Source organism: Aptenodytes forsteri, unplaced genomic scaffold, assembly GCF_000699145.1.
Source record: "Aptenodytes forsteri isolate BGI_AS27 unplaced genomic scaffold, ASM69914v1 Scaffold100, whole genome shotgun sequence".
Classification (NCBI taxonomy): Eukaryota; Metazoa; Chordata; class Aves; order Sphenisciformes; family Spheniscidae; genus Aptenodytes; species Aptenodytes forsteri.
In genome coordinates, this window is record NW_008796216.1 from 3,633,899 (window position 1) to 3,649,883 (window position 15,985).

At 35.9% G+C, this 15,985-nt stretch overlaps 1 protein-coding gene across 1 annotated transcript in view; it reads left to right on the forward strand.

Moving 5' to 3' along the window:
* CSMD1 (CUB and Sushi multiple domains 1) overlaps positions 1 to 15,985 on the forward strand; it is a 1,345,565-nt gene that overhangs the window by 1,215,920 nt on the left and 113,660 nt on the right. Inside the window, 2 exon segments of the mRNA XM_019474454.1 lie at positions 9,062 to 9,250; positions 13,487 to 13,633. Coding sequence (XP_019329999.1) covers positions 9,062 to 9,250; positions 13,487 to 13,633 — 336 coding nt within the window.

Here is a 15,985-nt window from a genome sequence, read left to right on the forward strand (position 1 = left end):
ATTAACTGGGATTAGCTTTGCTCTATAATATGTAATTATGGATGGAGCATCTTCCATATCATGAGGTAACAACATCCATATGTACAACAGGTAACACTGGAAGCACAGCAATTATTGTGACACTTTATTAATAGCTGTATGTGTACCTTCCTTACTGTTACCATGGCTCTCTATTTCCATGATTTAAAAATTAATAAAGGATTCATAGTACAAGCTGCATTAGTTTCTTGATGCTATAATATATTAAGTAATTCCATATGACTACCCATGCCTGAGTAAAGTTTTTACTCCTCCAATTTCTTAACTTGTGCATACAATAATCTGGGATCTGTCATACATTGAGAGACAGGGACTCCATGTCCCTGTTTTGGGTGGAAAAGATTCAGGATTGATTTCAGGACCCTCACCATAAAATATGCAAAAATAATGAGAAAATTATGTATTTCTCTATATTTCTTGATCAGATAACTCAATACTTGTTGATATGTGATTTTTTTTTTCCAATTGGTATATTTTAATAAGATGATTGTACTGCAAATCCAGCTTTCAATTTTAGGTTAACAGTAACAACAGTAACATAACTCTTGACTCTGTCAATTAGGCTGTAAATAAAAAAAGAAAGCCTAAAATAAACTGAACAATTATTGTAAAAACTACAGAGATATTAGGAGCTTCTGATAATGATTAGCCATCTGTTAAGCACAGAGGAGTAGTTTATTTCCAACAATTCTTGCAGATGCTGTTGAAACGTCACTTTCTCTGGTGGTAGCAACGCTTGTTTCTTTGCAGTCCTTTGAGACATTGTAGACGGATCTAGCAGCTCTGTACTTCCCTCACAGACTTTGTAGATTTTGTGATTTTCTTCCCTTTCTTGTATTTGTTATTTTTTTTTTTCAAAAACTACACTATATATTAAAGTTAATAGAATTTTACTATAAGTTGTTCCTAATTGATTATTAGGAACATCTTTACTATGATTTTTTTTTTCATGAAAAGGATTAAATAACACAGTTCCAGTTGAGGAGTAGATTACCACCTGTTAATGTCTTTCAGTCTTGTATTCTTTGAATATGAATACAACAGAACTTAGTTATAAGGAGGACATCAAATGATATAATCTGATAACAAAAAAAAAAGCCATTGGAGTGATTCAGAGACAGAAGACAATGGAATTGGAGGCATTAGAGTAAAGATTCTGGCACAGTTATTTTGGACAGACATAAGAGAGGAGTTTCTTTAGATAACTTGGGATGCAACTGATTTCCTTTCTTCAGAGTAGTTGTATTTTTAAGTAAATTTAATTTTCCTTTCTGGAAAATAAAATTATTTGTTTTTATTCTTATCCCAGCCTTTCCAATACCTCTGTTTACATGGATTATTATTATGAAGAAAAATATTGAATTGAATTCTTATTTTATGATAACACTCTAGCTTAAATTTATCAATATTTCTTCTAGATCATATGAAATATTGGTAGATCATTTAGAAATTGTGTTTTTAATTACCATCTTTATGGTGTTTACTCTTAGATAAATATACGAAAGTACTCATGTTACACTCTGAAAACCTAGGTGTTTGAAGGGGAGAAATACATATTTCTGGATCAGACCAGAAATCCCATATACCAGACCATATACCCAATGTTCCATCTCTGGCACCGGCCAATAATGGTTTTCTAGTGAAGAACATAAGATCATTGCAAGCATGCAGTTAATTAAGGCCTTCACCCAACTATAGCCAAGCCACTCTTAAGCTAAGGTGTTCTTTGTATAGGGCTTGGCTATTTCTTCTATGGATTTATTCAGTCCCATTTTGAAGCCATGTAAACGATTTAAATTCAAAAGTTTTGTGCACAAAGTTGCACAATTTATTTATGTAATATGTGAAGATGTTTCTCCGTTTCTCCACTTTGAACTTCACACCTGCTGTTTTCACTTCATGTCCTCTAGTTCTTATGGGGGAAGAAACAGTAACGAGTTGTTCTCTATTCACCATATTTATGGCATGATTCTACAGACCAAAGGATATTTCATACCTTTAATCATTCTTGTCATCCTTCTCGATACCTTTTCCAATTCTACTCTATTTCTTTTGAGGGGATGTCGTATAGAACTGCTTTTATACAATACTATCTGATCCTGATAGACTTGAAAAAAATTGCTACTTGCTATGTAATTTGCATATTGTATTTCAAACTAATTTTTGGACTGTCTTCTTATATTTCTGCATTTTACCTGTCGTTTATAATTATTTATATTGTCCTTATTTGGATCAGCTTCATAGTTTTTAAAGATGCCAGAAAACTTTTCATTCTCCTGAGCTGTGCCACTATGTTGTAGTGGGCAAGAAATATATTTATATGATAGAAGGCCAGGTTCTAGGATACTATATACAAGTCTGATGATATATCTGACAGGCAAGAAAAATCAGTCTCAGTGTGACCACTTCTACATCATTCTGAATGAATGACCTCCAGAGCAGCTGTAATCGCACCACACCATACTTTTCTTACAGTTCCCTTTCCCTTCTTGTCTGGTCTGTCTGAGGACAAACTTTCTTATGATTCTCGGTACCATGATAACTTGCCAGGTACTGTCTAATGTGCAGAGTCCTAGGCACCCTACAGAACATACTCTTATTGTGCATGAATTTATGTTTACCAGTAGCTGACCATTTGTGATTTGTGTATATACACTTGGAGCTTCTGCTCTCATCCTATCCTTATATCCTCTTTCTACAAATTTCTTTCCTTTTTTAATTGCTGTTAGGGAAATGTAGAGATGTAAATTAAAGCATGATGAGCATTGCACAGAAAGAAATACTCCTGTATTGGTCACAAAAATTGACGTACCAGTAAAACAGCTAATTGGCATTCAGTGTAAGGTAGAGATCTCTAATCTGACTGCTCAAAGCACTTAAATTAGAGAGGTGGTGTGATAATATTGTCCTAGTGTGGTGATGATATTTATGAATAAAAAGAGAAATCAAAGATGGAGACATCAGAAGTAGTATTAGAGTTAAGTCAAAAAGCTTAGTCAGGCCTTCTCCAAAACAATCTAATCAGATTTCTCCAAAAGCCATGTTAGGTAATCTGTTTCTTAAAACTAGGATGTGATGAGAGTGTTATGCTGTCCTGCAGAATTATGACACTGCTCCACTGCACTCATTACATACGCCTGTGTAACATAAAGATCTTTGTTGTTTCCTGTTGTTTTTCTGTAAGTATTGCCTCTATGTATGAATTTATGCAAAACAACAAATAACAGTACTCGGAATTTACATGTTCAACAATATGATTAAAAATGAATGTGAAATAGATTGCTTATGTCCTCCAATATGCCTAAAGTAGGGGTTTTTAATATTTATTCCTGTTATCATTCCAAATCATTTTACAATATCTACTTTTAAAGTTCATGGAATATCCATATAAATAAATTATAATTAAATATTTTCTGTGGCTCAAGCATCTAATTCTGTGTTTTGCAGCTCAGATTTTCTTGATTGGTAAACTTCACATCAATTCCTAAACTTCTAAATGTGTAGGGAGTTGAATCACTCTGTAGCTTAGGTGGCAGAAGAGAGTCCAGAAGGTATCAAATATAATACTGAAGAATATGATGTTAATGTGTTAATTGATTGACAAATAAAAGAAACAGTATGAACAGTGGAATATGTATGCCTCAACAGAAGCAATTTGTGTGACTTTGTATTTAGGAGTATTCTGTTTTGAAATACCATGCTAAAGGTGATAGCTAATATTATAGAACAAAAAGGTCCAAATTGCAGATCTTTGTTTTCACCTGTTGTGTATATGATATCAAGAAAACACCATTGTGGAGTTTATTTTTATTCAATTGATAAATACTATTTATTAGTGGTATTGGAAAATAGATGTGCCTTTTGTTTTATAGAGCAAGGTGAAGCAGTCCCATTGTCTCAGTATCTCAATTTTATGTCTTTAACCATATGACTCCTATGTCAAGTCTAGCTTCTACTCTAGAGATTAAGTCATGTAATCAGCAGCTAAGCTACACCAGGGGGAAGTTGATGAGTAATTCATTATGGTGGAGAAAGAGAGCCAGCAAAGGCTGCCAAGATGAACGTTGCCGATTTGCCACGTAATACCGTGGTGTAACCAGCCTCCCAAACTGCAAAGGAGCAATATACTGTCTGCCTTCCCATGTCCCTGAACTACTCCAGAACAAGTTCCTCAAGACATACCACAAGTCCCTGTGGTATGTCTCCTGTGAATGGTTGAGGTTGGAAGGGACCTCTTGTCCAATGACTCTTAACCATAGGAAGTGAATCTTGGCCATAGGAAAAATTAGAGTTATAGCTTGCTGTGTAAGATTTGGCCACTTCTGCTCTAGCACAGGAGAGGTACTGAGCTATTTACAGCTTAGAAAACATATCATTTTGACTTGAATTTTCTACCCTAAGAATATGCTGAGGGAGGCCTCACAAGACACTATTTTTGTCTCAGTACCACAGAAGAATATTCCATAACCTCTTTCACCCTTTGTGTTACTATTTGCACAGATTTGTATTAGAGGTGCATTTTTTTCACATAAACAGTACTGCTTCCTTTTGGAAATTGTTCTATTAGTAAAGTTTTGAAGTCCACTAAGTGAATACAATATAATATATGGAGGAAAGAATTCCTACAGCAATCCTGCATTGTTCTGTGTCTTATGTTGCATAGAGGTGATGATTTTTTCCAAGGAAATTCTCTGACCTTTAAGCTGTTGATTTTTAATATTCACCCACCAAATAAATGTTCTTAATTACAAAGCAACATCATACTTTTCCTCAATTATGAGAGAAGGGCATGAGGAAACATCTGCAAAAAGCACATTTTTCCCTGTGGTAAATAAATTAGTTTCAGGTCCCTTCTTAAGAATCAGCTGCGAGGAATGAGAAAAGTAGCAGCAGTCTTTCTCTGTTATTGGTAACTTTTACTTGCTTTTGAAAAAAATGATTTTTTGTTGTTATTTTTTCAAACCTAGCAAACAAGCTATCTCCTTGCCTTTTTTTCTGCTTCTCTTTTTGTCTCTGATGTCTTTTACAGGAAAAAAATAGATGATCTAAGAGCAAAGCAGGTGAAAGAAAAAGGCAGAAGTAATTTCTGTGAGTTTTTTATCTTTTTTTTTCTCCCTGCAATTTCCTAGTCCTGTCTCTTTTTCTTTTTGCAGACCATTCTTACAGTGGCCAATTCTCATCTGGAGTATTTTCAGAGGTTTCTGAGATGTTCATAGTCAAGGTGGCTGTGCTTTCTTGAGTGTGATTGTCTTTCTTCCTATTCTATGACATTTCTTTTTCCCAAAGGAAACTAACAATTTTCACTTCTCTGGATTGGTGACTTTCCTCTATTTTTTCACTGCATTTCCTTCCCTGGCTCCATTTCTTTCATATACTTGCAGTGAGTTTCTTGAGTTAGTGAAGAATATCTCAACACTTTACGACAATGTTCTGTGGATCATTGTAAACTGATCTCAGGAGTTTCAAACTGTAATTTTGAATCTTATTCTTGCTTGAAAATCCTCCATCCCAGATTCCCAAAACTTCATATACTCCAGTAAGTAAACAGAAGTTCATGCAGCCTGTTCTTAAGAAAATACTTATAGTGCACCTCTTTGGAAATGATACCTGTGGGAACTTAGCTGAAAGAGCACCCACATAAAGGGCTGTGATAATCACCTTTTAGATTAACCCAACTGTAAACTTTTCTGGAAGAATATATCATCACACTTTCCATTTTATGAGATCACCTGGCTTTAGTTTTGTCTGGACTGTATCTGTATAACATCCAGATTTTGTTTGCAGGCCCCAAATCTGAATGACCAGTAAATAATTTGTTTCATGAGTAATTTGACCAATGGTCATTTCCATAACTCCTTAAGATGCTGAGGAAAAGCAGGCAACAAAAGGCAGTTGTACCCTTACCATCTCTGCTGTTATTTTTTAGATATGGAATGTTTATTAAAAACCACTCCAGAGGTACTTGCTACAGTCCCATACCTTCCTTCCAAATGTTCTGTGCTTTGCAACTACTTTTATGTCATGTTTAGTCGATGGTAGCCATTTCTTAAAGCATAGTTTATCCAGTGAAGTGATAGTTTTCTAGTGTTGAAAAGAATCACTGTGTCTCGCTGTGAAAAGTCTGACAGCATTACTGATTTCTCCAGGATACTTGTAATTTATGACTTTGAAGACCAGCTCTTAATCCACAAGTTGCTCTAGTAGACTTTAACGATATAACAAACATTCTGGTGAAGCCAATACTGGATCAGTAAAAGCTATCTTCTTTTCTTAAAAATAGTCTTGCAGCATAAGCAAATGATACTATGGGGTAAAGCAGGTTGTGGAACTGTGTCATGTCAGCTACTCTTCATAACTGATGAGCACTTTTACTGCATGTATGGCAGGAAATGCCACGTAGCTAGACAAACTTCTGTTCAGGAATAAGTCTCATGTATTTAACTAAAAGAAAATAGTTTTTATTTATCTGACAATATGTTTCTGCCCAATGTTGTTCTATGATGATTTGCTGTTTTACTGGTAATTGCTGCAGATTCATGAGTCAGAGCACTTGTTGACTGTATTTTCTCAAGTTATTCTTCTCTTACTCTGAAAAATATAGGAAGTCAAAGTAACAGTGTGTTTCATTTTAAGATAATGAGAAAGAGAAGCTACTGTCATTAAATACATGCAACACTGTATTCTTACACAGCAGCTCCTGTGAAATTTCTGCGTGTGATTGGGCTACAGGTGTTTCTATCTCAAGAGACAATCCCTGAATTAAAATTGCCAAGAGGATTCTTACTACTTTGTATACCATTACCCCATAGGCTTTCCCTCTCTTAGGATGTCTTCTATGAAAAGTGGTTTTACCTTTTAGAGATACTGTCTGCTACAGTCAGTGCTGTCAAGTGATAGCAGAAAGGGACACATGCCAAGGAAAAATTATTTGGTTACCATTTTTTCCCCAGCCCACACCTTGTTCTCCTTGCTTGATGGTATATTCTCACTTGCATATTACATCCCTCTCTTTTGCAGGCTGACATTTATCTCTCTGATTGAAGAAATTTTTTAGGTAAACAAGGTGAGGGGGAGGAGAGGAAGAGAGGATTTCAAAAATCTAATATTACTTCCTGCATTTGCTGGCACGATAATGCTACATATTCTCCAGTCTATTAGAGCAGACTGAAGAAGAAAAAGTTATGACAAAAATGAGTAATAGGTAGTTTTTACTTTTTCATGCTTTCCCCTATTCTTACATCCCTAAAAAATCAGAGTGGCTTTTAGATAAGTTATTTATAATTTATGCTATAGTATAAAAAAATCACAGCTGAAGAAAAATCACCCTGAATTTTGTGCTGAAGGCTCAACCTATAAGTCAGATCTAGGCAAGTCTTGGAACAGTCAGAAAAGGACTGGTTTGATTTTTATTTTCTTTTTTTCTAAACTTTGGTGCCATTAAGAAATTGGTAGTCCTCAGAAAAAGAGTTTGTAAGTTAATTTTGAAACTCGTATCTTTCTTACTTAATGTATCATTATTTAAAATATTCTAAAGAATCTGGGACGAAGAATGGAATGTTGTATTGTCCAACTCAGGTAGGTACACTTTCTCTTACCTTCCACATGCAAGTCTGGAAAACTGCATCTAGGTTAGAGAAAGGACAGGAATAAGCCAGATGCTCAAACATAAAAGTCTATGCACTATGAAGGAAAGTGATTTTTAATTTATCTGTAAATTAATTGATGAAATTCCTATTTTGTTTGCATTGTTGCTTCTGGTGGAGGGTTCAGATTTGTTCCCAGTATATGGAACAGAAGGTAAAGACTGGACGTCTTTTATAAAATATAATTTCCTTCTCTACCAGTATGCTTAATTTCTCTGAGAAGACAGTTAAAGATAAAGTCCTGACACTGTTTTCCAAAAGTTTACGGCAAAATTCTTCTTGGCTACAACTGAACCTAAATTTCACCTCCAAGTTTGTAAAAGGACAGCTGAGGGAAATGGTCCAGTTTTTAATGTTTGTTTCTGATAGTTATGTGTGTTTTTCCCCCGTAACATATTTTTTCCCATGAACATTTTTCCTCTATTATTATGTTTTTCACCTTTCCTATAACCTTTAATTTATGCAAGTACTTGGGTACTGTGCCAGACAGTTTCCAGGAATGCATTTCTGTCAAGATATATTTGTGAATCTTACACAAAAACCATTGTTAATATGCACATATATTATGAAACTGTGGACAAAATATATCAGACCTCAACAGCAAACAGATATGAAAAAATCAGTCCTGCATGAGAGGCAAAATATTAAAGAAAAACAGTGACCAACAAAAGAATTTCTTAATCAAAACCAGTATTTAGGATATAAAATTGACCATATTTTAGTATAGTATACTCCTTGTCATATGCAGAGATCATAAACACCTATGAATACCAGGTGAAACTGTTTGTAAAATGTTATGTGTTTAGAGTTTAAATAACAGGGGAAGTCGTTGTTGAGAAGGTCTTGGATGACTTGGAGTATTCTGCATCCAAAATAAACCCTTTGTCTGCGTAAAACATGTATGTTTTCAAATGATCTGGTGTGCCTAAAAGCTCCAATATGTTTTCATGTTCATGTAACAGACTTCATTCTTAAAGATGGGTCTTTTCTTTAAGAACTCAAATAGAAGACAGCTACTAGGTTTCCAAATAAAATGTTTTACCAGGACTTTGACCTCACCTATGTGAATGATCACACCAGCATATATGAATCCCTTGACTGTAAACCCTTTGGGCTGTGACATATTTCTGGATGAATATTTTACTATAATTAGTATCCTGTTTCATAAATGCAAGGTTTATAAAGGTGGTCCTGTTTCTGTTTGTGCTAAAGGGAACTTTATTCTTCCTTCCATATAGAATACAATTTTAACATGTTTTCATTTGGAAACTGAACCTGAAGCATATATATCTCTGAAAAATAATACTTTCTTTTTCATGGAAAGGAAACACTTTATTTCATTGGTGGTATTCTTGTTCTTCTTGCTGTGTCCTTTTTAGCACAATGTCCAGCGAATGAAATCCGTACAGAATCATCAGGAGTGATCCTCAGTCCGGGTTATCCAGGCACCTATCCCAACTCTCAGACCTGTTCTTGGACTATAAAGGTTGAGCCAGGATATAACATCTCCATCTTTGTAGAAATGTTTCAAAGTGAAAAGCAGTTTGATGAGCTGGAGGTATTTGATGGTAAGAGAGATTTAAATTCTATCTAACCACAAAAGAAAAAATACCGGGTCAAATGGGCCTTGATTTCCAACTGTTGGTTTCATAATGCATTGATACATCTGAAATAGAAAAAATAGTCCAGTATTTCTATTACTTTTGCCTTAAGTCTAAATCTGTTAACCCATTAAAGTTTTTTTAGATGTATTCAAGACAAAGAAACTTTTAAATTTTCTTAGGTATTGATAGAGAAGGAGCAGCAGCAGCTGCAGCATTCTTATGAAAGTCATACAGTTTTCTATTTCCTTGGAAATGCATGGAGGTGTCTGAAAGGAGAAGTTAACGTGCTGTTTTGTAGTGGATCATTTCTGGTGAAGAAATATTTTGGGGGTATAATTACATTTGTCCAATTTAATAAAATTATCTGAGGCTAAATACTCAAATTTGAGTCCAAATATCCAGTCTATTCTCTCCATGGCATAGCAGAACCAGTGCTGTACCTTGGCTGAATATACCTGTTAAAGAATTTGACCATTTGTTTTGGAACAAAGAGTAGAGAAATTACAAAAACTCAATTTATAGAGTGGTACTCATAGCAGCAACCTCTCAAAGGGCCCTATTTACTTAACAGGCTATTCTTATTTTCTACTGAATTCTGAGCTTATTATCACTGGTTCCATTCTCATTGATTGATGAGAATAACTAGTCCCTGATTGTTCTTTAATATATTTTTATTCATTTGGATATCATTATCATATCTACCCTCATTAACCAAGCATATATGATAACTGATTGAACTGATTAACATTCACTATGGGAGTTTCATAACATGAAAAATATTAAAAAGTCATATGTTTTGAAGTATCTTTCTCTAAGTATTTTTCTTAAGTAGTAGCTTTTTAATGTCTAAAAGTATTAAAATATTGTCAATTTTTGATAACAGCATTCTGAAAAAAACAGAAAAATATTCATTCTTTTAAAAATGTCAGTTCATTAACATTTTTTTTTCTTTATAATGTGCGTATTGGTCCTTGTCAGGTTAGTGGAGAAAATAGTCTGAAAAAAATCTATTAAGATTGCCTTTTCCTCCACTGTATTTTGTATTTAGCATCAAGACAATATGTAGTATGCCTGGAACTTTTCTAGTGGTCTGATCACTTTGTTTTCTTTTGAAAAATTCTGTTGAAACTGCTTAATGCTCCTGATGAAAATTTTTGTTTTCTTTCTTATACATTTAAATTTAATGAAACCAGATTATCAATAATAGATCTGAAAGAAGAATTATCATAGTAACTACATTTTTAAGCATTGTCATTTCATGACATGAAATCACATTCTTACAAATTCATCTCTAGTGCAGCTCTACTGAAGTCATTTTTTCTACCACCTACCAGCAAACTTAAATGAGAAAGATAATGGCATATTTATAACCTCTCAATACAGTGCCATGTAGAGATTCCTGGGCTAGCTCTCAACAAGTTGATATTTAAATATGGCACATTGCAGTGCCTTGCAGAGATACTTGCTTGTGTCCCCGTGGCCACATTAGCAATGTGCTTTGCTAGGCTAATTAGTTCTACATCTCAGCATGATGAGTTTTTTGAGGCAGAAGGCAATGCTGATGTGGCTATACTGTTCCAGTGATGGATATAACTCAGACTAGCTCATTCAGAGCTAACTTAGGTATTTCTCTGTATTACTGCATTTTGCAATAAATATATATCATAGTCCGGGACCTTGTGTGGTCCAAACCAGCATACCTTCATTTAAATTAGTAGAACTGCACGGGTCTATCTACACCAGGTAAAGATACGTCACCAAACTTTACGCAGAAACTATATAAAGATTGGCAAGACAACTTTTAGAGAAACAGTGCTAAGGCACAGGTCTCTGATTACTTTAAAAGGCAGCTTTGGAATGCAAACCAAAATAGTGAATACACCTAACTGACCACATTGTAAATTATGGTGCTTCAGCAGCTGGATGATGATCAGTATAGGTATCCAGTCAATAAGGCTACCCTGGTCAGCTGAAAGCAATAAACCCATTAGACATTCCCGCTTATCAGTCAGACCCTTAGGAAATCCCATCTATCTTCTAAACCAGAGAAGCCATAAATGTACCATTAATGCAATTATTAAAAGCTTTTGAACTTGAAAACACTGTATTCAGGCTACTTACACTAAACAGTATTCATTTAATACAGCAAATATTCTTTGATTTTTTTTTTCTCCCTGAAATAAACAAAATTCTGTCATTGAAATTAGATGGAAATATCAACTTTTACCTAATATTCAGGAAAACATCATATGACAGGTCAGCGCACCAGAAGTTGAATATTCATTGCCTTTTATAGGCAAACTCTAAAATAATTTAAAAAAAAATAAAATATCATACTCAAGAACATCTAAGTCATGCTGCTGACTTTCCTGAACATCAGCTGAAGAGCTGCCTGCTAGGTAAGGTATGGAAACTGAAACTCAACTTCAGGAAAAACAAAGCAACTAAAATACATTGAATCATTCCTCTGATCTCCCAATGGCTAAAAAATGTGGTGTGGCATGTGGTGCTGCAAACTAATTTAACGATCGCTAATAAGGAAAGTTTCTCACCTTTTTGTATGTACTAGATCTTTATTTGTAATTGTACTCTTTTAGCCCCTTTATTTGAGAATTTTGAAAGAACATATACATTCTAAACTGTAACAAGTAAAGTGTATTAAACAGATTTTATAAAACCCAGGGTGAAGCACAGAGACACTAAATGAATTATCATGTTCTAAATCATTTTTTCAAGCAAAAATAGGAATTGACCTTGGCATTCCTTATCGTTTATCTTACACTGTAATCATCAAACACTAACTCCCTAAGATGAAAAACAAACAAGCCACAAAGCATTTTGATGAGGGCATGCTGGGCAACCTGTGCTTAAATCTATGCTTATTTGTTCTTATTTTGTATATGTATTTATTATTTAGAGTTTATTTAGTAATACTTATTTAGTTGTAGTGTTGTCGTTATGGTGACTGAACTATACTTCCTAAGGACTGGGAAGTTGTCAATATTTATGGTTTGCTGTGGCTTTTATAGCCTCCCTTTTGTACCTGAAATGTCCTGATCAGAAAATATACTTATTTTTTATTGAACTGGAAGGGGAGAAGGCTGACAACAATTGTATTCAATTTTTAGGTGTCCTTTGAATCAGTTTTATTTTTGTGTTTTCATGTAACATAAGAAGAGCTGATCAGGCTGCAGCTGCTCAAACTCAGCAAAAATGAATGAAGCAGCCTCTTTGTTTGAAATAGCTGCTTTGGCCAAGTTAATGTTGGTTGAACGTGGCTTTCCTAAAATTGAAAAATGTGGAGCAAAAGTCATATGAAAGGGAGGAGTTCAGCTGGAGAAAACATAACCTTCATATGGAGGAAGAAGATGATGCCATTTCAGGTTTTAGAAAGCTTTCAGTCAGAGATTGGTTTGATACTTTTTTTTTTTTTTCTCTTGCATCTATGTTTTATTATATAGTTAGCCCTCAAATCATTATTTGTGTTTCTAGGGTTTTATTGGATTTTATTGTGGTGAAGATATTGGTCTAGTGCCAGTACATATTTTTTCATCATCTTGTATTTACCATAAGTGTATATTTTTTTACACTAAAATGATACTATAATAAGCACACTATCTTTTAACAGAGCTGAGTTCTAATGAAGTATGTTTTGTAAATTCATAGCACTTACACATATGTGTATTCCACAGTGAAACTGTGATGATCTTATATGTGACAGGGCATCGTTTAGCTGTGTTCACTATGTAATATGGTGGTGTTTAAAATTACTCTAGCTGCACAATGTCAAGGAATATATAGATTTGCTGCCACTCACTAGTTGGAAAAGAGTTTAAATAAATATTAGATATAAAAGGACAATGAGCAGAAATGTAACCTCATTCAAAGTAGTTCTTCCAAAAAGAAATGAATTAAAAATAAAAATCCACTAATTTTTCAGTGTTTATGGCAAAACACTCATTGTTTTGTATTTCAGTTTGTTTGTACCAAGATTTTTTCTTGTGCCCTCTAGTGAAAACCTAAAACTGGATGGATAGTTTAAATAGAGATCTGTTAATTATTTCACTGGCAACAATGTGTCACATTATTTCCTAATCTTTCCTTGTATATTCACATTCACAGCTGAGTTAAAATATGGAAAGGATTACTTAAACTGGTAGTACTTTAAAGCTTCAACAGTTTCTTTATTCATCTCTGAAGGTTCTTCTGGGCAAAGCCCTCTACTGGCTGCTTTAAGTGGAAATCATACTGGACAACTGAACTTTACAAGCAAAATGAACCTGCTATATCTTCGCTGGTCAACTGATCATGCAACCAGCAAGAAAGGATTCAAGATCCGTTACTCAGGTAACTATTAATGATTTCCATTAAATTACACTTTGTGCTTACATATAGTTTGTGGCTCTGAGACTGGTGTCACTGGCAAAATTTTGTTTTTTTTGATCATGGGTTGGTCTATGCAACACCAGGCCTGCTGGCGACAGAGGGGGTACACCTGTCTCAAAGGTGGAAAAGGATCTTTGTGCAGGAGTTAGGAGGGCTCATTGAAAAAACTTTAAACTAGATTTGAAGGGGGAAAGGGATAAAATCAGGCTAGCTAGAGATAAGCCTGGGGGTGGCATGCCAATGTTTGAGACATGGTGTGTGAGCGAGGTCCTTCAGTCTGTTCCGCAATGTGCTGAGTACACTGGAACACATTTGAAATGTCTTTATACTAATGTGCGCAGCATGAGGAATAAGCAAGAGGAGCTAGAAGCTTTGGCCCAGTCCCAGAGCTATGACATCACTGGCATAAGCGAAGCCTGGTAGGATGAGTCCTGTGACTGGGGTGTCATGATAGATGGTTATAGGCTCTTCAGAAGGGATAGGCAGGGCAGATGAGGTGAGGGGGTGCTGCTGGATATAACGGAGGGGTTGAACTGTATGGCGCTTACAGTTGGTGATGACACGGTTGACAGCCTCTGGGTAAGGATGAAGGAGAAAGCAAATAAAGTGGATGTTGTTGTGGGAGTCTACTATCGACCACCCAGCCAGGACAACACCACCGATGAATTACTCTATAAGAAATTAAGGGATATCTCTAGATCAACTGCCCTTGTCCTTATGGGTGATTTTAACTTACCGTACATCAGCTGAGAATGTCATACAGCAGACACAAACAGGTCCAGGAAATTTCTGAAGCATGTTGAAGAAGCATGTTAAAGAAAAATTCTTGGTGCAGGTACTAAAGGAGCTGACTAGGAAAGGTGCCCTCCTAGATTTGTTGTTTGTAAACAGAGAGGGACTCATGGGTGAAGTGGTGATTGGTGGCTGTCTTGGTCACAGTGACCACGAAGTAGTTGAGTTTCAAATTGTTGATGATAGGAGAAAAACTGCCAACAAAACTTCAACCCTGGATATTGGGAGAGCAGACTTTGGGCTGCTGAAGGAGCTAGTTAGTAAGGTCACCTGTGAGTCTGCTTTTGAAGGTATTGAGGTCTGTGAATGCTGGTCACTTTTTAAGAGCCATCTCTTAAAAGCACAGAAGCACGCAATTCCAAAGTGTTAGAAGTTAAGCAAGCAGGGCAGAAGGCCAGCTTGGCTGAACAGGGTCTTCTTCCAGAAATTAGGAGGAAAAGGAAAGTGTATGGGTGTTGGAAACAAGGACAGGTGACACAGGAGGACTAGAAAGATGTTGTTTGCCACTGTAGGGAGAAAATTTGTGCAGCCAAAACTCAATTAGAGTTCAAGCTGCCCAGCACTGTGAAGGACAACAAAAAGGGCTTTTTTAAATATGTTAACAGCAAAAGGAGAATCAGAGATAACATTGGTCCATTGCTTGATGAGGTCGATCACCTCACAAACAGGTACATAGACAAAGCGGAGACGTTTAATGCCTTCTTCGCCTCTGTCTTCAACACCAGTGATGGGCTCTGGGACCTCCAGAGCCCTGTGTTGGAAGACCGTGACTGGGGAGACCCAGCCGACCTTGAACGTGTTTGAGACTTGCTGCTCCATCTGGATGTGCATAAATCTGTGGGAGCTGATGGGATTCATCCCAGGGTACTGAAAGAGCTGGTCGATATCATCGCGGGACCTCCATTGTTTTTCAATGGCCTTGGGAGTCTGGAGAGGTCCCAGTCGACTGGAAGCTGGCAAATATTGTCCCAATTTTCAAGAATGGAAAGAAGGAAGACCCTGGTAATTACAGGCCTGTCAGTCTCACTTCAGTGCCTGATAAAATTATGGAGAAGGTTATTCTGGGAGTTATTGAAAAACACTTGAGAGACAATGCAGTCATTGGTCATAGCCAGCATGGGTTCATGAGGAGAAAGTCCTGCTTAATCAACTTAATTTCCTTTTATGACAAGGTCAACCATCTAGTTGACCAAGGGAAGCCCGTAGATGTGGTGGTTTTGGTTTTTAGCAAAGCTTTTGATACTGTCTCTCACAATATCCTTCTGGATAAACTGTCCAGCACACAGCTAGACAAGTCCATAATAAATTGGGTGAGCAATTGGCTGACAGGTCAGGCTCAAAGAGTTGTAGTAAATGCAGTTACATCAGGCTGGCAGCCAGTCACCAGTGGGGTTCCACAGGGCTCAATTTTAGGGCCAGTGCTTTTTAATGTTTTTATAAATGATCTGGACACAGGAATCAAATGTACATTAAGTAAGTTTGCCAACGATATTAAACTAGGAGGAGCTGTGGACTCCCTCG